The sequence below is a fragment of the Procambarus clarkii genome, chromosome 41, assembly GCF_040958095.1.
Source record: "Procambarus clarkii isolate CNS0578487 chromosome 41, FALCON_Pclarkii_2.0, whole genome shotgun sequence".
NCBI classification, from domain to species: Eukaryota; Metazoa; Arthropoda; class Malacostraca; order Decapoda; family Cambaridae; genus Procambarus; species Procambarus clarkii.
Genome location: NC_091190.1, coordinates 26720545 through 26747148, shown reverse-complemented (window position 1 = coordinate 26747148; position 26604 = coordinate 26720545). Strand labels below are relative to the sequence as shown.

Genomic DNA, 26604 nt, shown 5'->3' with positions numbered 1-26604 from the left:
TGTACAGTCGTCTGCGTTCTCTTTCTAGAGTGGTCCTCTTTCTGCACCTCCTCACAGGCACGTGCTTCAAGCAGACCTTGTAAGCTTCAGCTGTCAGTTGAACTATTCCCTGTGTGGGAGTTTTGTCGCTTAAGACCGTCTCCCATTGAATGGTTGCAAGGTCTACATTTATTTTTTCCCAGTCAATCCTCTTATTGTTGAAATTGAATTGATTGAATATTCCTTCTCGCTTGTTGGGTCTCTTAGACCTACTACCGTTATTTATGCTAGTTCGCACTTCAATGAGCTTATGGTCTGAGTATGAAGTATCTGAGATTGTGATATCCCTGATTAGTTCATCATTGTTTGTGAATAACAAGTCTAGTGTGTTTTCGTTCCTAGTTGGTTCTGTAATCTGTTGATTGAGCGAGAATTTGTCACAGAATCTCAAAAGTTCTCTGACCTGTGGTTGGTTATTTCCCGGGTCATTCCCTGCTATGATATTTGTGTTTGCCGTTCTCCATCTTAGACTCGGTAAATTGAAATCTCCAAGAAAGATAATATCTGGAGCTGGGTTTGCTAGGTTGTCAAGTATGTTCTCTATTTTGTGCATCTGCTCTGTGAATTCCTCAATCGTTGTATCTGGCGGTTTATATATTAGAATAATAATTAGGTTTAGTTTCTCTACCTTCATTCCAAGTACCTCTACCACCTCATTAGTTGAGTTTAGTAGTTCTGTGCATACCAGGTCTTCTTTAATATACAGACCTACTCCTCCATTTGACCTAGTTTTTCTATCACATCTATATAGATTATAATTCGGAATCCAGATTTCACCATCCATGTAATCTTTTGTATGAGTTTCTGTGAATGCCCCAAATATTGAGTTTGACTCTAATAGGAGGCCATTTATGAACTTAACTTTATTTCTTGACTTTGGCTTTAAACCTTGAATGTTTGCAAATATGAATGATTGTCCATATTGTGTGTCACTTCTGGAAGGTTTTGGTAGTTCTAGAAGGTAGACGTTCGGGAGCCGGAAATAGAGTGAACCACGCCCACCTGGGAAGGAAGCAGGGGCGCGGAAGGAACCACGGTCAAAGTGACCAACGTCCTCAAATCCTGGTCACAAAAATCCAAGCACGACAGCTCCAGGGCCCCAACCGGGTGACCAACCTGGCTCATTGCAGTAAGGAGAATCTAGCATGCAACACAGCCGCTGCATGATCCTTGAGCTCAATGGACAAGAAATAAGCTTGTACAAGAAGTACAAGCTTAGTACCCTGCTTGTACAAGAAGTACAAGCGGGGAACAGGGCCTGCAAGACTTTGGGTAGGTGGTGTCCTCGACCCAACATGCAGCATGACAGAGGCAGTACGGATGATCATATTCCTGAAGCAGGGGCAATGAACATCCTTCAACATTGCACAAGGCGAGAAGGGACTTGGAAGAAGTAGCCATTGTATGACCGAGCCCACAGGGGTTTTCCAGGGCCTGTAGGGTGAATTAGCCCAACGAGAAGCCCAGGCACTTGGGGCTAGCTAAGCTGGTAAAACCCTGTCTGTAAAGATAGGCAAACTGACCACCAGTAGCTGCCATGAAACCTTGGGGGCAACAGAGGAGGACCACTAACACAACCTAGGCGTGCTTAATAAGAAGCTAGGCAGACCTCCGTTAACAAAAAGCGAAAACGCTAAAAAACAAAACAAAACCCCTAAAGACCCACTACAAGCAAATTGCCAGCCAGAGAGAATTGTTGGCCACTGTGTGGAAGTAAAACTAGCTGCGCCAGCCACAGTGCACCCCGCCCAGCCAATAACACTCCCCTACACAAGGCAAGATGGAACGCCCTAGACCCCCATTGTAACCTAAGGGTGTTACGTAGTAATAACACCACCACACCACACACACAGCTGGAAGAGCCACATAGGGTAAAAATCCAGAACAGGAACTTGAGGCCAGAGGTGACTGAACTGACCACCAGCACATCAGTTCAAGAACTGGAGTGGTGGGCTGCCGGCTCACGTGACCCAGTTTTCCCTTCCCACGTAGACCCATTAATGATTGGGAGTGCTAGTTGCATGAAGCATTGCTTGTTGGATTTAATTCTAGGGGAGTTATTTTGATCTTTTCGGATGTAGATTGCACAGGTTAACCAGACAGTGGTCTGTTTTGATTTGCCAACCCTTCTGGGTTCTTCCCTGGTAGATGACAATGATGACATACTTTAAATGAAAAGTACTCATAGGCTGTTGCTCCCTGTCCCTCTCTAAGGGGAGGGGAGGGGAGGGAGGGGGGCCAGGTTCTGGCTTGTGGTCCCCAGAAAGCATAAGGACTCCTGTGACTGATGACCCCAAACTAATATACCACATATCAATTCAGATAGCTTCAGGAAGCCGACGGGGCTCCCACAGAAAACAATGGTTTACATTACGAGACAAATGATTTCAGTCAACATAAAAATCAAGCACTGAATGTAATGAAATTCCTTTTTCTGGTAAGCCTACAGTGGCTTCCCAAGCCTAATTCTAGTTGGACCAAGCCAGGTACAGAGGTGCAACAGGTTCTCTGAGAGAGAACTCTATCAACATCAGAGGCCCGAGACTGTTCAACACGCTTCCACTACACATAAGGGGCATAACTGGCCGACCCCTCACAGTGTTCAAGAGAGAAATGGATAAACACCTCCAAAGGATACCTGATCAACCAGGCTGTGACTCATACGTCAGGCTGCGAGCAGTCGCGTCTAACAGCCTGGTTGATCAGTCCAGCAACCAGGAGGCCTGGTCGACGTCTGGGCCGCGGGGACACTAAGCCCTGGAAGCACCTCAAGGTAACCTCAAGGTAAGCCATAGCCCAACACATTTGGGGTTCCAAGATCTGTTGTTTGGATTCTGTACTATATTGCCGTTTGATTTACTTTACTTTATTACTTTATATTTTATATAGCAAACTGAAGAATAAGATGAGACGAGTACATGCAGCTTGTAATTGATACCTTCTTTATAGGTATATTTAACACTAAAAGCTTATTAAATATTGCAATATGTTTCATGAGCACTCAGAAATATTTAAATAAATAACTTAGACAACAACATGAACTTTAATTATATTAAAATATTATATAATCAACAATGAAGACTTCTTGTTGTCATTTTTAATCCTTTCCAGTGTCCTTTGAAGGTTTTTTGGCTTGTCTTTGTTTGGAGAATCCCTCCATTTTCTTGTCTAACTTCCTTTGCATTTGCTTACGCTGTGCTTCATTGGGTTTCTTAGATGGTATACCACTGCCAGGATACAGAACTCCTTCTTTGGTTATCATCTGCAAGATAAATCACTTTGCTCAGGATCCTAATTGCTATGAAAAGGTCATGGAAAACTAAGAGTTAATATAAGAAGCACGTTTCCAGGCTGAGCCATTTGGCTGGTCTGGGTTGTGGAGGACATGTGGACTTGTGGACCATTCCATGCAACAGCCTGTTGAACTAAGTTATCACATGTCAAGCCTGGCCCAAGTTGGGCTTTGGAAGTAGAACTCCCAGAACCCTCTCCAGGTATATTACAGGTATATTCCCTAAAGTAAGAATATGATGTAATTACCCAAGTGTAGTTACAGGATGAGAGCTACGCTCGTGGTGTCCCGTCTACCCAACACTGTGTCATATAACGCTTTGAGGATACTGACAGTTTTGGCCTCCATCACCTTCTCACTTAACACTATCGGTCATTTTGGACCGGACTCTCGTCCATTATTTTTCTCCTGAGTCCTAACTGAGGACCGGACTTGCGTCACAAAAATATTTGTATAAAATTCATTTTTTATCCAATCGACCTAGGAATAGTATCAAAATAAGCGTCTTTAGAATACGCACAATTTTATACCAAAATGAAAGATGTAACATGAAACTTGATGTCTGAACACTTGTATGATTATAAATAGGTTTTTGGTCAAAATTTTATAATATTTGTTAAAATTCTATTTATTGTGCTATTATGTTAGGACTAGCTTTAAAATGTGTGCCTTTACGTTGCAAACAATTTGATACCAAAATGAAAGATGTAACACAAAAATTTATGTCAGAACACTGGAAAGATATAAATAATTTTGTGATGATGAGCTTCCAGAATTAAAATATTTGTTAAAATTCCAATTAACCAGCGTTGAATGTAATGAAACGCCATTTTCTGGGTGAGTCCCGGAGGCTCCCCGGAGCTATCCCAGGCTGATATGCTAATGTCAGACTTTGGCATCAGTCATGTGTATGGAGTTCTTAGGCCTACCGGGGACCACGGCCAGAACCGGGCCCCCTCAGAGAGGCAAGGGGAGCAATGGCCTATAGAAGCCCCCGTGTAGTTGGAAGCATTCTATGTCTGCCATCGACCGGAACAGGCACCCAGAAAGGTAAGCGCCCCAAAACAAACCCCTATTCTGGTTAAAATTGCTACCTAATACCGAACTAGTGGATAGAACTCCCCAACCGAAAACAAGCAAATTAGTGTGACGTCACACACTGCCGCGCCGCTGTCTGCGCAGCTCCCCCCTCCCCGGGAGGGGGAAGGGGGAGCCCCAGACCCCCCGCGCCGGCTACCCACACCTCAGTTCTTGAGGCTGGATGTCAAAAACGCGAAAAAACGCCGACCGGAGGGAGGGAGGGATGCCGGGGAGCCTCCGGGACTCACCCAGAAAATGGCGTTTCATTACATTCAACGCTGGTTTTCTGGGGGGAGCCCCGTCGGCTCCCCGGAGCTAACTACCCACAGACAGAAAAAGAGGGACTTACCCGGGAGGCGGTCGTCGCTCACCCCTCAACTCGAAGCCGAGACAACTGGCTGCAACCGCCGACCCAAAGCAACACAGTCCCGACGAGGGCCAGGGACATTCACAAGGTAACGAGCAGCCAGGACCCTGTTCGACCGCCAAAATCCCCGCGCCCGAATATCAGACCAAGACATATTCCCAAAGACGGCAGCAAGAGCCGCGAACTTACGAACGTCATGGGCACGGGGATAGACCGCAGGCTGGCTAGACCTAATAACCCTGCGGACGACCTGAGAGACCCGAACCCGCGAACAGGGAAGAAGGGAAACCGGATCAACCCACAGCGCGTCCCCGGACACAGAAGCTGTGGCGCGCAAATAACGGCGAAGCGCCGCAACCGGACACAAAACATGATGCACCCCCGGCCTGACCAACCAAGCATCGACCACCCATGGACCCCTCCGGAACGCAGCAGTCTCATTCTTCGCCAGAAAAGAAGGAGACGGCTGCAAACGAACAAAACTATCACCACGACCAAAAGAGCAGAAACCCCTGCGCCGGAGGAGAGCATGAAGCTCCCCCACCCGACCCCCAGAGGCCAAAGCCAACAAGAAAAGTGCCTTGGAAAAACAATCCTGGACCGAAGGGGCCACAACGAAACGAGGAGATGAAAGGAAAGCGAGCACTCTGTCCAAAGACCAGGACGGCTCAGGCGACGCATGAGCAGGCCGGAGGTGAAACAATGCACGAGACAGCTTGCGAAACGGCGCAGACTTAACATCGATACCGAAAGCAAGCTGAAGCGGCTCCGCCAGCGCCGCACGATACGAAGCGACAGTGTTAGGCATAAGATGACGGTCCTGAAACAACCACGAGAGGAAGGACAAGACCATCCGAACAGACAAGGAGCTAACACGACGAAGACGCAAAAAGAAACGGAAGGACCGCCAGGAAACTTCATACTGCCGCCGAGAAGAAGCCCTCAGGTGGGACACCAACAAGGAGGCCACCTGATCACCATAGAGATGATGATAGACTCGAGTCAAAAAAACCATACGCGAAGACTCGAGGAGAAGATCGAACCAGCTACGTGACGTACCGGCCCGATCTGCTGAAAGAGGCGGAGCCGCGGGAAAACCCTCGGGTTCGGACACCGAGCAACCAGCGCCTGAAACCAAGGCTGGGCCGGCCACCAAGGGGCCAGAAGGACAACTCTCCCCCGGTAAGTCTCTAAGCGAGTCAGGACCTGGAGCAACAGCCGAACTGGGGGAAAGAGGTACAGGAACCCCCACCTCGACCAGTCGAGCCGAAAGGCATCGACCCCGACGGCCTCGCAATCGGGGAAGGGCGCCGCATAAACGGGAAGACGCCGCGACCACGCCGACGCGAAGAGGTCCACCTCGGGGCGCCCGAACGTCTGGCAAAGCCAACGGAAGGACTCGTCGTCGACCGTCCACTCCGTGGAGAGGGGAACGAAGCGAGACAGGGCGTCGGCCAAGACGTTGGACACGCCCCGTACGTGAACCGCCAGGAGAGCCAAACCCCGAGAACTCAGCAGACGAGTCACCCGAAGCGACCAACCCCAAAGAGACAAGGACCGCATCGAACCCCCGCGGTTCAGGCAATGAACCACCGGAGAGCAGTCCAAATGGAGCCGAATCGTCGATCCGCGGGCCACCCGAATCCTCCCCAGAGCAAACCACACTGCCGCGAACTCCCGCACCGTACTGTGAGCTCGACGGAAGGACGGATCCCAACGCCCCTGGCCGGCCTGGTGAGCACTGGTCACAAAACCCCAGCCGAGAGACGACGCATCCGTGTACACATCGAGCGAGGGCTCGGGTAGGCGCCAAGGCACTGAACCCCGAAAAACCCGAAGAGGAAGCCGGTGACGCAGCAACCGACGCAAGTCCTCCGGGGGTCGAACTCTGCGATCACGAGAGAGGCGGAAGGGGGAACCCCGAAGGAACCAGAACAGCCGTCGAAGCCAAACCCGACCCGGCGGGTAGACCACCATCGCAAAGTTCAGGCTCCCGCACAGCCCCTCGAGCAACCGCCGGGTGACCCGAGGGCCCTCCAGAAACAGACGAAGGCGGGACCGCAGCCGCAGGAGAGACTCCGGAGGGAGAGACAAGGAGGCGGTCCGAGAGTCCCACACGAGACCCAGCCAAGTCCGAACCTGAGAGGGAACCAGATGGGACTTCCTCCAGTTCACCAAGAACCCGAACCCGGCGAGCTGGGAAAGAACCAAATCCCTGGCTAGCAAGCAAGCTGACTGGCTGGGAGCCCAAACCAGCCAGTCGTCGAGGTAGGCCAACACCCGAACACCTAGGAGACGCAAACGAGCCACCACAACCCGTGTAAGGCGTGTGAACACGCGAGGTGCCAGGTTCAACCCGAACGGGAGACAACGAAAGCGGTAACTCAGACGCCCCACTACAAAACCGAGCCAGTCCCTGAACCGCGGATGAATCGGGACATGCCAATAAGCGTCCCGGAGGTCCAGGGACACCATCCAAGCACCCGGCTCCAAGAGGAGCCGAACCTGAGACAGCGTAGTCATCCGAAAGGAGGGGCAATGAACCCAGGGGTTCAGACGGGACAAGTCCAGAATGAACCGCAGGTCCGCGCAGTCCCGTTTCGGAACCGGAAACAGACGGGAAACCCATCTGAGGGACGACGTCGTTTCGACGACGCCCAAGCGTACCCACTCCAAGACGACTCGACAGAGCGCAGGGGAAGAAGCCTGCCCCGCCAGCCCCGACCCCCCAAAGGGGGGAGGGGCCACCCAACGCCACCGCAGGCCGCGAGACACGACCCGAAAGGCCCACGAATCGTGGGACCAGGCGCGGGCGAACAGCGCAAGCCGCCCCCCCATCGCCCCGTCAAAGGGGCAAACCACGAAAGGGCCGGCGACCCTTACGAGACCCAGAACCCCGCACAGCGCGAACACCGCGCCGACCAGACGAGGGAGGGTCCGCAGGAGGAGCCAACCCCAAACCTGACACCAGAGGCCTACCACGACGAGAGGAACCCCGAGCCCTGGCACGACCTTTCCGGGAAGACCCACCCCGGGACCCCCGGAAAACCAACAAGTCCGACATCGGACGACAAGCCGCCGACGCAGCCTGAATAAACTGCGCCACGGCCGACTCCCCAAACAGGAGAGGACAAAAAGGTGAAGAACGCCTAAGAGCCAGAGCCCAAGCAGATTCCACGGAGGAACCCAGCACCGCCTGCCGACACGCGAGACGGGAAGCATAGAACAGGGAAACCGCATCCCGCAAAATCGGCGTGAACAGCTTCAACAAGGCAGCCGACGAACGCGCAGCCGAGGACAAGGTGCCGGACCCCGGGACGGACCCAAGCGTCCCCACATCCTCCACGAGCCAATCCGAAGACAGCTCCAGGAGGGAAAAGAACCGCAAGGCCGAACACAAAAGGCCCCGAGCGCGCAAGTCCTCCGCCACGAGCGCCGCCGAAAGGGAGGGAACCTGCACATGGAGCTGAATAACGCCCACATCGCGGGGAAGGGCAGGGGCAAACAAGCACTCATTCAGGTACTCAAGTTCACCCCCCAGGAAAACCTGAAGCACCGTGGAAGCTTCCCGCCACTCCAGCGTGCGGGAACGACAGAAGGAATGCCAGGAATCCAGACCAAACAAGGGGCAGTCTGCTAGCCAGGATGACTCCGGAACCTCGTAACGGAGCCAGAAAGGGAACGAAGTCCCAAACCTGAACGTGGACGGATCCATTTCCGAGGCATAATCCGGGTCACGCAGGAGGTAAGCTGCAAAGGCCGCTCGCACCACACCAGGTTGGATGCGATAAGCCGAAAACCTCCGGAAGGACGGAACCGACGTACCCGGGGGAACACGGAACCGTACCCGGGGAGGGGCCGACACCAAATCCAACTCGTACGCAGAGGGGGGGAAAGAAAACCCCACTCCTTGTAACAATAAGCCCCGCTCAGTGGGAAGAAAAACCCAGGCGGGGTCCAGCGGGGCCCAAGGCCCCCAAGTCAGCCCCTCCCCAGCCTCGAGGTCCGTCACCACAGGACCCGAGGCCGAGTCCTCTCCCCAAGCCCCGACCCCACAAGACAAGGACGGAGCAGCCGGAAAAGCTGGAGGAAGGGGGGCCCACTGGTCAGACCCTGAAGCTTCGGCCGGGAGACAAGACTCGAATGCCTCTGCCGCCCCCCCGGAAGGGGCAACCCCCGAAGCTGCCCGAGTCTCGAGATCAAGTAACCCCTGCTCCGACCCCGAAACCCTCAGACGCTTCGGGGCCGGAAGCAGGGGCGGGGGACCAGAACGAACAGAAGGGGAAGGACGAGGAGGTGTGGACTGAACCAGGATCGAAGCGACCCCCACCCCCAAGTCCGGGTCTCGAAAAGCAAAGCGGGGCAGCCCCGGGGCATCCGGGGAAGCAACCAACCGAGCGCGTTGCAACAGACGAAACCTAGACTGCAACGCACGTGCCGCCTGTACCCGAATAGAATCATCAGAGGATTGGGTAAATTGAGTCACAAGCAAGCAGCAACACTCACAGGACTCAGGGTCGAAAGTATCACCGACCCAACAGGCAGCGTGGCAGAGGCAAAAACAATGAGGGTCACCCTGAGACAAGGGGACCGAGCAACCCTCAAACTCGCACACAGCGAGTGGGGACTCCGGGGTCACATCCATCGGACCCACGCGCCCCCTAGGGGATTCCCAGGGTCCTGAGCGTTTACTTTAAGAGGACTCGCGCTCAGGTAGTCCCAGGCAGGGTGCTGCAAACCGGCGCCCAAAACTACCAAGCAAACTTCTAAAGCTGAACCCCAGGGACGTGTACACTCACGGGGACCTAGCAGGGGGCGCCACCGAGGAGAACAGTGGAAGGGCAAAAACAAACTGAATAAAATGACAGAACCCCCCACCAGGCAAAAACAAAAAGAAAAACAAAACCCCGCAAGAGGACAGCGAACCCCAAGGAACAGAGCCGGCCGCGATGTCGGGAAGTACAAGCTGAGCAGCACCCTGCGCCCCTACCAGTGCAAACTGCCTCTTACCTGCCGGTAACAAGGGAGAACAGAACACCCAAGAGCCCAACAGGCGGCCGAAAAACCGAAAGGTAAAACGGACCAGCAGAGGCAGACCCCGAGGAGCCTGTGGAAGGTGGCCCCAAGCCCCAAGGGCAGTACTTACAGGGCACCTAGGGAAGGCAGCCCTAGGCGCATGCAGCCCGAGTACTGAAGATAACTCCTGGCTCTCGCACCCACAAAACTAACACCACACTCAAAGCACAGTGCAGTAGCGACACCGGAGCCAGAGCACACGACCATCGCCTATAGCATCAGCCTCAAGAACTGAGGTGTGGGTAGCCGGCGCGGGGGGTCTGGGGCTCCCCCTTCCCCCTCCCGGGGAGGGGGGAGCTGCGCAGACAGCGGCGCGGCAGTGTGTGACGTCACACTAATTTGCTTGTTTTCGGTTGGGGAGTTCTATCCACTAGTTCGGTATTAGGTAGCAATTTTAACCAGAATAGGGGTTTGTTTTGGGGCGCTTACCTTTCTGGGTGCCTGTTCCGGTCGATGGCAGACATAGAATGCTTCCAACTACACGGGGGCTTCTATAGGCCATTGCTCCCCTTGCCTCTCTGAGGGGGCCCGGTTCTGGCCGTGGTCCCCGGTAGGCCTAAGAACTCCATACACATGACTGATGCCAAAGTCTGACATTAGCATATCAGCCTGGGATAGCTCCGGGGAGCCGACGGGGCTCCCCCCAGAAATTGCTCTATTATTATGGGACTAGTTTTAAAATATGCGCTTTTTTATTGCGAACAATATGATACCAAAATGAAAGACGTAACACGAAAATTGATGTTATCAAACTGAACGAGTATACACATTAGGTTGCAGTGTACAAATTGGTGCTCGTTCACGGGTAACTTTAGGCTTTTCTGCGGGGAGGCACTCCAGGCTTTTGTACATTATATTCATACACATCTGTAGGGAATTTAATTGCGAACACAATGATACCAAAACGAGTGATGTAGCACGAGAATTAAGGTGAGAAAAATGGAACAAGTATGCACATTTTACTGATTTTGTGCGCTCACGGGTAACTTTTGCCGACTTTAGGCTTTGCTGTTGGGAGTCACGCCAGGCTTTTGGACATTATATTTATACACACCTGTAGGGAATTTAATTGTGAACACAATGATACCAAAACGAACGACGTAGGACGAGAATTAAGGTGAGAAAGCTGAAATGAGTATACACATTTAGGTGTCATCGCGCACTTACCCACACGCTCGCCCGCATGTTGGGTGCATGACCCCTAAGTTGACTTCGCGCCTGTCCGGTGACAGATAGTGTTAACTTGTTCCAACCGTCTACCATTCTGCTTGCGAAAGTGAATTTTCTTATATTTATTGGGCATCTTTGTTTAGTTGGTTTATATCTATGACCTCTTGTTCTTGAAGTTCCAGGTCTCAGGAAATCTTTCCTATCGATTTTATCAATTCCAGTCACTATTTTGAACGTAGTGATCATATCATCTCTTTTTCTTGACTTCTAGTTTTGGCCTATTTAATGCCTCTAACCTCTCCTTGTAGTTCTTGCCCTTCAGTTCTGGGAGCCACTTAGTAGCATGTCTTTGCACCTTTTCCAGTTTTTTGATGTGCTTCTTAAGATATGGGCACCACACAACCGCTGCATATTCTAGCTTTAACCTAACAAAAGTTATGAACAATTTCTTTAGTATTTCCCCATCCATGTATTTAAAAGCAATTCTGAAGTTAGAAAGCGTGGCATAGGCTCCTTGCACAACGTTCTTTATGTGGTCCTCAGGTGATAGTTTTCGTTCTAGAACCACCTCTAGGTCTCTTTCTTTATCAGAAATCTTTAAAGATTTCTCACATAATATATAGGTTGTGTGGGGTTTATGTTCTCCTATTCCACATTCCATAACATGGCATTTATTCACATTATATTCCATTTGCCAAGTGGTGCTCCATATACATATTTTGTCCAGGTCTTCTTGAAGGGCATGATAATCATCTAAGGTTCTTATATTTCCTATTATCTTAGCATCATCAGTAAACATGTTCATATAATTCTGTTTATCAACTGGTAGATCATTTATGTAGATAATGAACATCACCGGTGCAAGAACTGAACCCTGTGGTACTCCACTTGTGACATTTCTTCAGTCCGATACATTGCCTCTGATTACTGCCCTCATTTTTCTATGTCAGAAAATTTTTCATCCATCTTGAGGTTATCTTGAGATGATTTCGGGGCTTTTTAGTGTCCCCGCGGCCCGGTCCTCGACCAGGCCTCCACCCCCAGGAAGCAGCCCGTGACAGCTGACTAACTCCCAGGTACCTATTTACTGCTCGGTAACAGGGGCATTCAGGGTGAAAGAAACTTTGCCCATTTGTTTCTGCCTCGTGCGAGAATCGAACCCGCGCCACAGAATTACGAGTCCTGCGCGCTATCCACCAGGCTACGAGGCCCTTCCATGTTAGAAGCTCAGCAATATTTTATATCCACGATGGGGCCTCGTAGCCTGGTGGATAGCGCGCAGGACTTGTAATTCTGTGGCGCGGGTTCGATTCCCGCACGAGGCAGAAACAAATGGGCAAAGTTTCTTTCACCCTGAATGCCCCTGTTACCTAGCAGTAAATAGGTACCTGGGAGTTAGTCAGCTGTCACGGGCTGCTTCCTGGGGGTGGAGGTCTGGTCGAGGACCGGGCCGCGGGGACACTAAAAAAAGCCCCGAAATCATCTCAAGATAACCTCAAGATATATCCAATATATAATATATCCAATATTTTCAAGTTTCCAGAGCAACCTCTTATGTGGAACTCTGTCAATAGCCTTTTTTAGGTCCAGATAGATGCAGTCAACCCAACCATCTCTTTCCTGTAATATCTCTGTTGCTCGATCATAGAAACTGAGTAAATTCGATACACAGGATCTTCCAAATCGAAAACCATAGTGTCTATCTGATATTATATCATTTCTCTCCAGGTTTTCTACCCATTTAGTTTTTATTATTTTTCCAATATTTTCACTATTATACTTGTCAATGATACAGGTCTATAATTGAGGGAGTCTTCCCTGCTGCCACTTTTATAGATTGGAACTATGTTAGCCTTTTTCCATACATCTGCTATGACTCCTGTACACAGGGATGCCTAAAAGATCAGGTGAAGTGGAATGCTGAGCTCAGATGCATATTCTCTCAGAACCCATGGTAAAAGTCCATCTGGGCCAATTGCTTTGTTCTTACTTAGCTCCTTTAGCATATTTTCCACTTCATCTCTAGACACCTCTATATGCTCTATGTTGTTCTCTGGAATTCTTATTGTGCCTGGTTCTCTGAAGATTTAATTTTGTACAAACACACTTTGGAACTTTTAAAAAGTGTGGTAACCGTGGTAGCAGTCAAGTGAAGGAGATCTAAGCCAACCGGGGACCAGAGCCAGAACCTGGCCCCCTCAAGAGAGGCACGAGGAGCAATGGCCTATAGACACCCCCGTGTAATTGGAAGCAGTCTTTATCTGCCATCTACGAGGTCAGGCACCCAGAAAGGTAGGAATCTCAAAACAAACTACTGCTGGTCAAAAATTGCAAACCAAAAGCCGAACTAGCAAATAGAACTCCCCAATCAAAAAAAACCAGCGTTGAATGTAATGAAACGCCATTTTCTGGGAGAGTCCCGGAGGCTCCCCGGCATCCCTCCCTTCCTCCGGTCGGCTGCGTTTTTCGCGTATTTTGACATCCAGCCGAAGAACTGCCAGTTGGATCGCCGGCGTGGAGGGTCTGGGGCTCTCCCTTCCCCCTCTTGGGGAGGGGGGGGGGGGTTGCACAGACGGTGGCGCGGTGACATGATAACGTCATGCAAGTTTGATAATTTTGTTTGGGGAGTTCTGTCCACTCGTTCGGCTTTCTTTAGCAATAATTTCACCAGAATAAGGGGTTTGTTTCGGGGCGCCTACCTTTCTGGGTGCCTGTCTCGGTCGATGGCAGACATAGAATGCTCCCAATCACAAGTGGGTTTCTATAGGCCATTGCTCCTCGTGCCTCTCTGAGGGGGGCCAGGTTCTGGCTCATGGTCCCCAGTAGGCAAGAACTCCTAGCACTTTGACTGATGCCAGAAAGTTATACATATCCATTCAGCCTGGATAGCTCCAACTTTCTGGCAACAGTCAAAGTGCTAGGAGTTCTTGCCTACTGGGGACCACAAGCCTGAACCTGGCCCCCCCTCAGAGAGGCACTAGGAGCAATGGCCTATAGAATGCTGATGTGATATACACGGACTTCACAAAGGCTTTCGATAAATGTGACCATGGCGTGATAGCACACAAAATGAAGTCAATGGGAATAACCTGTAAAGTAGGATGCTGGATACTCAGTTTTCTGTCAAACAGGACTCGGCGAGTAACGGTCAACCATATAAAATCTAGTCCAAGTGCAGTTAAAAGCTCTGTACCTCAGGGTACAGTCCTTGCACCGCTGCTTTTCCTTATTCTCATATCAGATATAGACAAAAATACAAGTCACAGCTTCGTATCATCCTTTGCAGATGACACAAAAATCAGTATGAAAATTATCTCGGCTGAAGACACTGAAAAACTTCAAGCTGATATTAATAAAGTTTTCGACTGGGTATCAGAAAATAACATGATGTTTAACAGTGATAAATTCCAGGTACTCAGGTATGGTAAAAATGAGGACCTTAAACATAATACAGGGTATAAAACGCAATCAAATGTACCCATAGTAGGAAAACAACATGTAAAGGATTTGGGAATAATGATGTCTGACGACCTAACGTTTAAGGAGCATAGCCAAGCAAATATTGCGACAACCAGAAAAATGATAGGATGGATTACGAGAACTTTCAAATCCAGGGATCCCATCACAATGGTTGTACTCTTCAAGTCACTTGTGTTGTCCCGTCTTGAGTACTGCTCAATACTCACTTCCCCCTTCAGAGCAGGAGAGATTGCTGAAATAAAGGGAATACAGAGAACATATATGGCACGCATAGACGCAATAAAGCACCAAAATTATTGGGATCGTCTCAAAGCCCTCCAAATGTACTCACTAGAAGGAAGACGAGAGAGATATCAAATAATATACACCTGGAAGATACTGGAGGGCCAAGTACCAAATCTACACAGTAAAATAACAATGTACTAGAGTGAATGATATGGAAGAAAATGCAGAGTAGAACCAGTGAAGAGCAGAGGTACCATAGGCACAATCAGAGAACACTGTATAAACATCAGAGGTCCGCGGTTGTTCAACGTCCTCCCAGCAAGCATAAGAAATATTGCCGGAACAACCGTGGACATCTTCAAGAGGAAACTAGATCTATTCCTCCAAGGAGTGCCGGACCAACCGGGCTGTGGTGGGTATGTGGGCCTGCGGGCCGCTCCAAGCAACAGCCTAGTGGACCAAACTCTCACAAGTCAAGCCTGGCCTCGGGCCGGGCTTGGGGAGTAGAAGAACTCCCAGAACCCCATCAACCAGGTATCAACCAGGTAACTCCTAACACTTTGACTGATGCCAGAAAGTTATACATATCCATTCAGCCTGGATAGCTCTGGGGAGCCCACGGGGCTCCCCCCAGAAAATGAAACAAACATGACGTCACCACAACTGTCGCGCATCCGTCTGCGCAACCCTCCTACTCTTTACACAGTGCTGCAGTGCGGTGTTGTTGCTCTGTGGTGGTGATGTGTGAGCCAGAAGTAACACAAGAGTACTGGGGCTGCATGCACCTAGGGCTACCTTCCCTAGGTGCCCCTGTACCCTGTAGGTACTGCCTTTGCGGCCTCAGGGTTATCTTCCATGAGCCGTTCTGCAGCATCTACCTCCGTGTGGTTCTATCACTGCTCGGTGATTACCCGCTCTTAGGGTTCAGCTGGGGATGATCTTACTCCTGTTTGCCCTTGGGTAGGAGATAGTTTTGTTGCTGGCTGGGGCGCGAGGTACTGTGTTCTGTTCACCTGGAGACGTTAGGCTTTTGCGGGGGTTTTCTTTTGTTTTTGTTTTGTTTTGCCTGGCAGGGGTCTGCCTGGTGTAGCGGTAGAACTACATGTAGGATTTTGGTGGCCCTCCAATAGGTCCCCGTGCTTGCACACGTCGCAGGGGCTCAGCTTTTAGTTGTTTGATTGGTAGTTCTGGGATAACCAGTTAGCATTACCTCGCCTGGGCTTCCCATAGCAGTCAGCCTAAGGGCCCTGGAAACTCCCTTTGGGCCTCAGTGGTCCAACGTAGGAAACCTCTGAGTCCCACCTCGCCTTGTGCGAGTTTGAAGGTTGCTCTGTCCCCTTGTCTCAGGGTGACACCATCTGCCTCCGCCTTGCTGCCTGTTAGGGTCAGTGACACCTATGACTCGGAGTCCTGCGAGTGGTGTTGGTTGGTTGACTTTCTAGATGCCCCGCAGCTGCCCCACTGAATTATACTGGTTGATACCTGGTTGATACCTGGTTGATGGGGTTCTGGGAGTTCTTCTACTCCCCAAGCCCGGCCCAAGGCCAGGCTTGACTTGTGAGAGTTTGGTCCACTAGGCTGTTGCTTGGAGCGGCCCGCAGGCCCACATACCCACCACAGCCCAGTTGGTCCGGCACTCCTTGGAGGAATGAATCTAGTTTCCTTTTGAAAATGTCCACGGTTGTTCCGGCAATATTTCTTATGCTTGCTGGGAGAACGTTGAACAACCGCGGACCTCTGATGTTTATACAGTGTTCTCTGATTGTGCCTATGGCACAATCGAGACACTGGTAGCGAGACTTGGGCGGCTACGGGGATTATCCCTTCTGGATTGGTGGCAAAGGCATTCGAGCCTGGTCCTCCTGCCGGAGCTTTTGGGCCACTCCAGCAGGCCCCCCTTCATCCCTGCTTTTCCGGTGGACATTGCTTTTTCTCCAAAGGCAGAGGGTTTGGAGGACAGCTCGGCCCTGGGTTCTGACATGGACCCAGCCTCCCCAGCCTCCTGGCTGGAGAGGAGTTGACTTGGGGGGGCCACAGGTCCCACTTGTCCCTCCTTGGGAGTTTGGTACCCTCAGCGCAGAGCTTGTTGTTACAGGGGGAGGGGTTTTCCTATCCCCCTCCATGTACGATTTTGTTATGAGTTTGACTCCTCCTCAGATTCGGTTCCAAGTTCCCTTGGGTTCTTTGGTTCCCTCCTCCTGGAGGTTTTGGCTTCCTGCATCCCACCGAGGAAGGTGTGGGAGGCCTTTGCGACTTACCTCCTGCGAGACCCGGATTACGCCTCGATAATGAAGCCTTCTTCTTTGAGTTTGGCTCCTTTTTTCATTATTGGGTGCATTTCAAGGTGCCGGAGTCTTCCTGACTGGCAGACTGCTTTTTCTTTCGTTGGGGGCTTGGCATTCGTCCTGTCGGACTAAGCACTTGAATGGCGAAAGTTGCCTACAGTCGTTCAGGTTTTCCTGGGGGGTGAGTTGGAGCACCTCACTGTGTGCTTGTTCGCCCCCATCCTTCCTTATGATGTCGGCCAGGTGCGGCTTCACGTGCAGGTTCCCTCACTTTCGGCATCCCTGGTGACTGAGGAATTGTGTGCCCGTGGGCACTTGACTTCAGTCTTGCGCTTCTTTTACCTGCTGGATCTGTCTTCGGACTGGCTTGTGGTGGGTGTGGAGGAGCTGGGTTCTGGGCTGTGTCCAGCATGCTTGCTTTGGCAGCTCGGGCGCCGGCTGCCTTGGCAAAGTTTTATGCGCCATTTCTGAGGTAGGCGGTGTCTGTTCTTCACTTCTCGCCTCATGTGCTGACAGGCGGTGCTCCTCCATTTTTTGGATTCGTCTTGGGCTCATAGATTTTCATCCCCTTTTTATCCGTTGCTGTTTGTCGAGTCTGCGGTGGTGCATTTTCTGCAGGCGGCTTCGTCTATTTGACGGCCTATGTCGGACTAGTAGTTTCTCCAGGGGGGGGGGGGCCATGGAGGTCCTGCCCGGAAGGGTCGTGCCAGGTATCGAGGTTCCTTTGGTCGTCGTAAGCCAGTAGTGCCAGATTCGGGACTGGCCCTCATGCAGGGTTGTTTGGCTCAGTGTTCGCTCTGAGCATCAGTCGGGCTCTTGTAGGGATCGTGGGCCCTTTCATGGTTCGCCCTGTTGGCAATGCAATAGGGGAAAGGCTCGCTCTGTTTGTTCTCGCCTGGTCCCACGATTCGTGGGTAATTCGGGTTATTTTCCTCTGGCCTGCGGTGGCACTGCTGCTTCTCCTCCTCCTTCAGGCAAATTTGGGGCTAGCGGTATGGGCCTCTTTCCCTGCGCTCTGTCAGGTCATCCTGGAGTAGGTTTCCCCGCCTGTTTTCAGTTCCGAAACAGGACTGGGCAGATCTGCGATTCATACTGGACTTGTCCCGTCTGATCCCCTGGGTCTTTTGCCCCTCCTTCAGATGACCACTCTGTTTTGGGTCCGTCTGCTTTTGGCGCCGGGTGCCTGGATGGTGACTCTGGACCTCCAGGATGCGTATTATCACTTCCCGATTCATCCGGTGTTCAGGGACTGGCTTGGTTTTGTCGTGGAGTTACAGACTTTCCGCTTTCGTTGCCTTCCTTCTCAGTTTGGATCTGGCACCTCGCGTGTCCACACACCTTAACCAGGTCGTGGATTGGCTGGTGTGAGCTCCCAGCCAATCCGCGTGTCTGCTCGCCAGGGATTTGGTTCCTTACCAGCTCACCAGGTTGGGGTTCTTGGTGTACTGGAAGAAGTCCTATTTGGTTTTCTCTTGGGGTTCGGATTGGGCTGGGTCTTGTGTGGGACTCTTGGACCGCTTCCTTGTCTCTCCCTCTGGCGGCGTTGTTGTGGCTGTGGTCCCACTTACGACAGTTTTTGGAGAGCACCCAGGTCACATGTCGGTTGTTTGGGCGGCGATGCGGGAGCCTGATCTTAGCTGTGCTGGTCTACCCATCAGGGCGGATCTGGCTTCGGCGGATGTTCTGGTTTCTTCGGGGGTGTCCCTTCTGCCGCTCTCGTGATCGCTGTGTTCGAATCCCAGAAGCATTCACCTACCCATGGAATGGATGGTTGACACACTCATTCAGTTGGCTCTGCCGGACGTACAGGCACCAAGAGGTGGACCTCTTCGCATTGACTTGGTGGAGGGGTGGGTTTCCAGCACGGGGTAGACCAGCACGGCCAGCGTATGTGGCGCCCTTCCTAGATTGCGAGGTCATCGGGGTCGATGCCTTTCGGTTGGACTGGTCGAGTTGGGGTTACCTGTACCTCTTCCCACCGGTTTGGTTGTGCTCTGGGTCCTGGTTAGCTTAGAGAGACTTACCAGGGATGAGTAGTCCTGTTGGCTCTATGGTTGCTGGCCCAGCCCTTGTTTCAGGCGCTTCTTGCTCGATGTCCGAACCTGAGGGTCTTCCTGAGGGTCTTCCTGCGGCTTCGCCTCTTACAGCAGATAGGACCATTCCGGTACGTGGCTGGTTCGATCTTCTCTGCTTCTTGCATCTGGTCTTTTTGATGCGGATTTATCACCACTTGTATGGTGATCAAGTGCCTTAGTTGGAGTCCCACCAGCAAGTTTCGTCTCGACAGCAGTATGAAATTTCCTGGCGGTCTTTTCGGCACTTGTCTCTTCGTAGGTTGTCTTCGATTTCTGGTCGGTTTTGTCCTTTCTTTCTTGGTTGTTTCAGGACCGTCTTCTTTTGCCAGATAGTGTCGCCTCATTTCGGGTGGTACTGGCAGAGCCGCTGTAGCTTGCATTTGGGGTGGATGTCACTTCTGCTCTGTTCCGTAAGCTTTCTTGGGCGTTGTTTTCACCTCCGGCCTGCTCATGCGCTGCCTGAGCTGTCCTGGTCGTTGTACCGGGTGCTCTCTTCTTCCTTCTCCTCGGTTTGGGGTGGCCCCCTCGGTTCAGAACTGTTTTTCTACATCTCTTTCTTTTTGGCATTCGCCTCTAGGGGTCGGGTTTGAGAGTTTCATGCTCTCCTCTGGCGCAGGGGTTTCTGCTCTTTCAGTCCTGGTGGTCTTTTCTTCGTTTGCAGCCATCTCCTCCTTTTCTCGCGAAGAATGAGTCTGCTGCTTTCCAGAGGGGGTCCTTGGGTTGTTGATGCTTGGTTGGTTTGGCTGGGGGTGAATCACGGTTTGAGTCTGTTTGTGGCTCTTTGTCGTTATTTGCACATTACGGCCTCTGTGGCAGAGGACGCGCTTTGGGTTGACCCAATTTTCCCCTTCTTCCCTATTCCATGGCGTGGGTCTCCCAGGTTGTCCGCAGGATTATTCGGTCCACCCAGCCTGTGGTCTTTCCCCGTGCCCACGCCGTTCGTAAGTTTTGCAATCGGCTGCTGTTTTGGTAATGTCCTGGCTTATCATTTGGGCACGGGGCTATTGGAGGTCGAACAGGGTCCTGGCTGCATGTTACCTTGTTAATGTTCCTAGTCCTTCTCGGGCATGTATAGCCTTGGGTTGCAGGTTGCAGCTTCTTGTCTCGACTTTGAGTTGAGCAGCGAGTGACGACCAGCTCCCGGTTGAGTCCCTTTTCTTCTTATCTTTGGTTAGGTAGCTCCGGGGAGCTGAAGGGGCTCTCCGCAGATAATCAGCGTTGAATGTAATGAAAAGCCATTTTCCGGGTGAAACTCGGAGGCTACCCGGCATTCCTCCCTCCCTCCGGTCGGCTTTTTTTTTTTTTCATTTTTGATACTCAGCCTCTGAACTGAGGAGAGATGCCAGTGTGGAGGTCTGGGACCCCCCCCATCCCCCTCCCGGGGAGGGGGGGTTGCACAGACAAATGCGCAGCGGTTGTGGTGACATCATGTTTGTTTCCTTGATTTTGATTGGGGAGTTCTGTTTGCTAGTTCGGCTTTTGGTTTGCAATTTTTGACCAGCAGTAGTTTTTTTGAGATTCCTACCTTTCTGGGTGCCTGACCTGGTAGATGGCAGACAAAGACTGCTTCCAATTACACTGGGGTGTCTTTAGGCCATTGCTCCTCGTGCCTCTCTTGAGGGGGACAGGTTCTGGCTCTGGTCCCTGGTTGGCTTAGAACTCCCTTGACAGACTGTTGCCACGGTCTAATATATGCACATCAGCACAGTATAGCTCTGGGGAGCCTCCGGGTTTCCCCCCACAAAATGGCGTTTCAATACATTCAATGCTGTTTTTTTCCTTCTAATATTGCTAAAATGCATTCCCTGGTCAAAGGGAAACTAAAAAATTGTACATAACACATTTTAACCTTGATAGGGTGAAGAAGACATGCAAGATACAGGCATTGAAAGAGTACACGTTCGACCGGTCTGCTCCAGCCAAACAGTGTGGTGCAAGTTGCTACAAAAAACCAACGTTGAATGTAATGAAATGTCCTTTTCTGGGTGAGACCCAAAGGCTCCCTGGAGCTTACTAAGCTGATATGCTAATGTCAGACTTTGGCATCAGTCGTGTGTATGGAGTTCTTATGGACCTACCGGGGATCACGAGCCAGAACTTGGCCCCCTCAGAAGAGGCAAGGGGAGCAATGGCCTATAGAAACCCCCGTGAGGTTGGAAGCATTTTATGTCTGCCATCGACCGGGTCAGGCACCCAGAAAGGTAAGCATTCTAAAACAAACCCCTAATCTGGTGAAACATTGCTACCACAAGCCAAAGAAGTGGATAGAACTCCCCTAAACAAAACGAGCAATCGATCATGATGTCACACGTCGCCGCGCTGCTGTCTGAGCAGCGCCCCCCTCCCCAGGAGTGGGAAGGGAGGGCCCCAGACCCTTCATTCCAGCTATCTACCCTTAGTTCTTAAACTGGATGTAATAAACATGCGAAAAACTGCCGAACGGAGGGAGGGAGGGATGCCTGGGAGTCTCCAGGTCTTACCCAGAAAATGGTGTTTCATTACATTCAACGCTGGTTTTCTGGGGTGAGCCCCTTCAGCTCCCCGGAGCTAACTACCCACAGAGGAAAAAACTTAGGGACTTACCCAGGAGGCAGTCGCTGCTTACTCCTCAACTCGAAGTCCAGACAACTGGCTGCAACCGCCGACCCAAAGCGACACAGGCCCGACTAGGCCCAGGGACGTTCACAAGGCACAAGGTAACAAGCAGCCAGGACCCTGTTCGACCACCAAAGGCCCAGCGCCCGAATGTCAGCCCACAACATGTTGCCAAAGACAGCAGCAAGAGCAGCGAACTTATGAACGTCATGGGCACGGGGATAGACCGTAGGCTGGCTAGCCTTAATAATTCTGTGGATGACCTGGGAGACCCGCACCCGTGAACATCAAAGAAGGTAAGCCGGATCAACCCAAAGTGCGTCCCCAGACACAGAAGCCGTGGTGCGCAAATAATGGAGAAGAGCCACAATCGGACACAAAATATGATGCACCCCCAGCCTAACCAACCAAGCATCCACAACCCAAGGACCCCTCCTGAAAGCAGCAGTCTCATCCTTTGCCAGAAAAGAAAGAGGCGGCTGCAAATGAACAAAACCATCCAGACGACCGAAAGAGCAGAAACCCCTGTGCTAGAGAGGAGCATGAAGCTCACTAACCCAGCCCCCAGAGGCCAATGCCAACAGAAAAAGAGCCTTGGAGAAACAATCCTGAACCGAAGGGGCCACAACAAACCGGGGAGAAGAAAGATAAGAGAGCACTCTGTCCAATGACCAGGATGGCTCAGGCGGCACATGAGCAGGCCGGAGGTGAAACAATGCCTGAGACAGCTTGCGAAACAGTGCAGAAGTAACATCGATACCGAAAGCAAGCTGAAGCGGCTCCGCCAACGCTGCACGATACGAGGTGACAGTGTTAGGCATAAGGTGATGGTCCTGGGACAACCAAAAGAGAAAGGACAACACCACCCTAACAGAAAGCGAAGTACAACGACGAAGACGCAGGAAGAAATGGAAGGACCGCCAGGAAACTTCATACTGCCACCGAGAAGAAGCCCTCAGGTTTGACACCAACAAGGAGGCAACCTGATCACCATAGAGATGATAATGGACTCGAGTCAAAAAACCCATACGCGAAGACTAGAGGAGAAGATCGAACCAGCCACGTGACGTACTGGCCCAATCTGCTGAAAGAGGTGGAGCCGCGGGAAAACCCTCGGGTTCGGACACCAAGCAAGCAGTGCCTGAAACCAAGGCTGGGCCGGCCACCAAGGGGCCAGAAGGACAACTCTCCCCTGGTAAATCTCCAAGCGAGTCAGGACCTACACAAAATCTTCATCTCTGTAACCATCAACACTACACATGACCTTCAACACTTTAGCCAATCTTCAAAACACACTATCTTCACCACTGCATCTTAACTATACAAAACTACCATCACTAAATATTTTAACTACACACTATAAATTTTACTACACCAGACCATTATCGCTGTAACCACATTCACTACACACCACTCTCCAATAACCCTGTCACCCTGCAAAGTTTCGTGAGGCTAGCATCTGAAGGCTTCTGGCCTCCAACCTTGGATAGACAGACATTCTTTTTACAGAGATATAGATAACAACAGTTTAATTGGCTTCCTGTAGACATACATACATACATATATATATATATATATATATATATATATATATATATATATATATATATATATATATATATATATATATATATATATTATATATATATATATATATATATATATATATATATATATTATATATATATATATATATATATATATATATATATATATATATATATATATATATTAGTATATTTTGGTAGCAGTCTTTCCTGTAGACATATATTATTAAATATGACCGAAAAAGTAAGATTAATAATTCTAACACGAATTTTCTCAATCTTTCGTACATTACGCTTCACTGTTGGAGGTAAATCAAAAATCAATTCTCCAAAATTCATTTTTATTTCTAGTCTGACGCGACACGGGCGCGTTTCGTAAAACTTATTACATTTTCAAAGACTTTAGTTCACAAATACACAACTGAATAGAACTTACGTATCTCCGATTTTATATCTACATTTGAGTGAGGTGGAAGGGGTGATGTGGCATTAACACAAGACAGAACAAAATGTGGTATTAATAGGGTATTAATTTCATCAACACAAGACAGAACAAGAGTATTAATAGGGTATTAATTTCATCAACACAAGACAGAACACGAAACAATGGATATTGAATAGAAGTGTTTGTAGAAAGCCTATTGGTCCATATTTCTTGATGCTTCTATATTGGAGCGGAGTCTTGAGGTGGGTAGAATATAGTTGTGCAATAATTGGCTGTTGATTGCTGGTGTTGACTTCTTGATGTGTAGTGCCTCGCAAACGTCAAGCCGCCTGCTATCGCTGTATCTATCGATGATTTCTGTGTTGTTTACTAGGATTTCTCTGGCGATGGTTTGGTTGTGGGAAGAGATTATATGTTCCTTAATGGAGCCCTGTTGCTTATGCATCGTTAAACGCCTAGAAAGAGATGTTGTTGTCTTGCCTATATACTGGGTTTTTTGGAGCATACAGTCCCCAAGTGGGCATTTGAAGGCATAGACGACGTTAGTCTCTTTTAAAGCATTCTGTTTTGTGTCTGGAGAGTTTCTCATGAGTAGGCTGGCCGTTTTTCTGGTTTTATAGTAAATCGTCAGTTGTATCCTCTGATTTTTGTCTGTAGGGATAATGTTTCTATTAACAATATCTTTCAGGACCCTTTCCTCCGTTTTATGAGCTGTGGAAAAGAAGTTCCTGTAAAATAGTCTAATAGGGGGTATAGGTGTTGTGTTAGTTGTCTCTTCAGAGGTTGCATGGCTTTTCACTTTCCTTCTTATGATGTCTTCGACGAAACCATTGGAGAAGCCGTTTTGACTAGGACCTGCCTTACCCTACATAGTTCTTCGTCGACTTGCTTCCATTCTGAGCTGTGGCTGAGAGCACGGTCGACATATGCGTTAACAACACTCCTCTTGTACCTGTCTGGGCAGTCGCTTTTGGCATTTAGGCACATTCCTATGTTTGTTTCCTTAGTGTAGACTGCAGTGTGGAAACCTCCGCCCTTTTCCATGACTGTTACATCTAGAAAGGGCAGCTTCCCATCCTTTTCCATCTCGTAAGTGAAACGCAGTATTCTAACACGAATTTTCTCAATCTTTCGTACATTACGCTTCACTGTTGGAGGTAAATCAAAAATCAATTCTCCAAAATTCATTTTTATTTCTAGTCTGACGCGACACGGGCGCGTTTCGTAAAACTTATTACATTTTCAAAGACTTTAGTTCACAAATACACAACTGAATAGAACTTACGTATCTCCGATTTTAATCACTTTTAATAATACAGTGCTAACGGCTTAATGCACTGCAGTACCTATTTACTGTAGAGCATTCACAACTTCACAACACTTCAAGATGGACATAACTCCAACAATAAGGTAAATACATGAATTACAGTATTTTTAGTAGAGTAGTAAAATATAGGTACAGTAAGTAATATGATACAATGCATTTTTATTGTGTACAAGAAAAAAAAAAGACACTGACGCAAACGCCTCTTGAAGGTCACCTCTTGCAACGAATCCAACGCTCCAACGAACTGGGGGTGGTCCCATATAGTACGTTGAATCGAGGTTGTACTGTATATATATACCTGGTTGATACCTGATACCTGGTTGATGGGGTTCTGGGAGTTCTTCTACTCCCCAAGTAGAAGTTCTTCTACTCCCACTATATATATATATATATATATATATAGTGGTACATTACCATTAAAACACAATTGCAGGTAATTTTAGCATGCATATTTTTTAAAGTGAATAAAAAACTGTACAAAAATTGTCTTGTCATCCTTCATTCGATTAACTGGATTTTCAGTTATGTTTATATCCAGAGGTACCAATCAGCTCAGATAATCAACATCACACTATCAATTTCTATCAAACATAAACATGTATACATTTCAATGAATACTAAACTTACCATTCTGGCATGGTGGCGAGCCTGGTCACCACATCCATGAACCTCTGCCATGTGATGCGACAGGCAAAAGGTGTTGCGACAAAATGGACAGAGCTGGAATATCACCGTTGTAGAGGATTTACATTGTGGCATGGAGCATGTGTTGTTTTCCTGTAAAACAAAACAAAAGTTTATAGAAATTCCAACAGTGTACAGGATGATGATCAATCAGATCTCAATAAGCCCACATCCTGATTAGGGTCGGGTTTATCTTGGTTATCTTGAGATGATTTCGGGGTTTAGCGCCCCAGCGGCCCGGTCCTTGACTAGGCCTCCTTTTTGTTACATAACCCAGGAAGCATTCCGTGGCAGCTGTCTAACTCCCAGGTACCTATTTACTGCTAGGTGAACAGGCACATCAGGGTGAAAGAAACTCTGCCCATTTCTTTCCGCCTTCACCAGGGATCAAACCTAGAATCACAGGACTATGAATCCCAACCGCTGCCCACTCAGCTGCCAGGCCCCACTCACCAGTCTGGCATGATGGCGAGCCTGGTCACCACATCTGCCTTTGCGGTTAACATCCTTGCAGCTAGCTCTTATCATAGTGAACTCTGCTTAGGTTTCTGAGAAAACTCTACTATTTTAGAAATTTAAATGAAACATTGCTTTCAAACAATAAAAACAACAAACAATTGACAAGTCGCCAGCTTCTTGTCCTCATCGAGGCCACTAGTGTTAGTGGCTCTCGGGTAAAATTGTAAAATTCAGGAAATCAAAAACTAGCACTGAATATAATGAAATGCACCTTTCTGGGTGAGCCCTGGTGGCCCCCCTGAAGCTAAAGGCAAGGCAGTAAATGAGATAAATGTCAAGCTTGGTGAAATATATACCTGCTTGATGGGGTCCTAGGAGTTTTTCTACTCCCCAAGCCCGGCCCGAGCCCAGGCTTGACTTGTAAGAGCTTGATCCACTAGGCTGTTGCTTGGAGTAGC

The 26604-nt window shown here is 49.6% G+C and overlaps 1 protein-coding gene across 2 annotated transcripts in view; it reads right to left on the bottom strand.

Annotated features, from left to right (window-relative positions):
- LOC123760986 (DNA-binding protein SMUBP-2) overlaps nucleotides 1-26604 on the bottom strand; it is a 357511-nt gene that overhangs the window by 14332 nt on the left and 316575 nt on the right. The window contains exons 17-18 of one of the 2 annotated variants that reach the window (XM_069339475.1): nucleotides 25631-25780; nucleotides 1007-3301 (exon numbers count right to left, since the gene is read on the bottom strand). In XM_069339475.1, coding sequence (XP_069195576.1) covers nucleotides 3137-3301; nucleotides 25631-25780 — 315 coding nt within the window. In that variant the 3' untranslated portion in view covers nucleotides 1007-3136. The remainder of the gene's footprint in view (nucleotides 1-1006; nucleotides 3302-25630; nucleotides 25781-26604) is intronic. The other variant, XM_069339477.1, reaches the window with a different exon arrangement.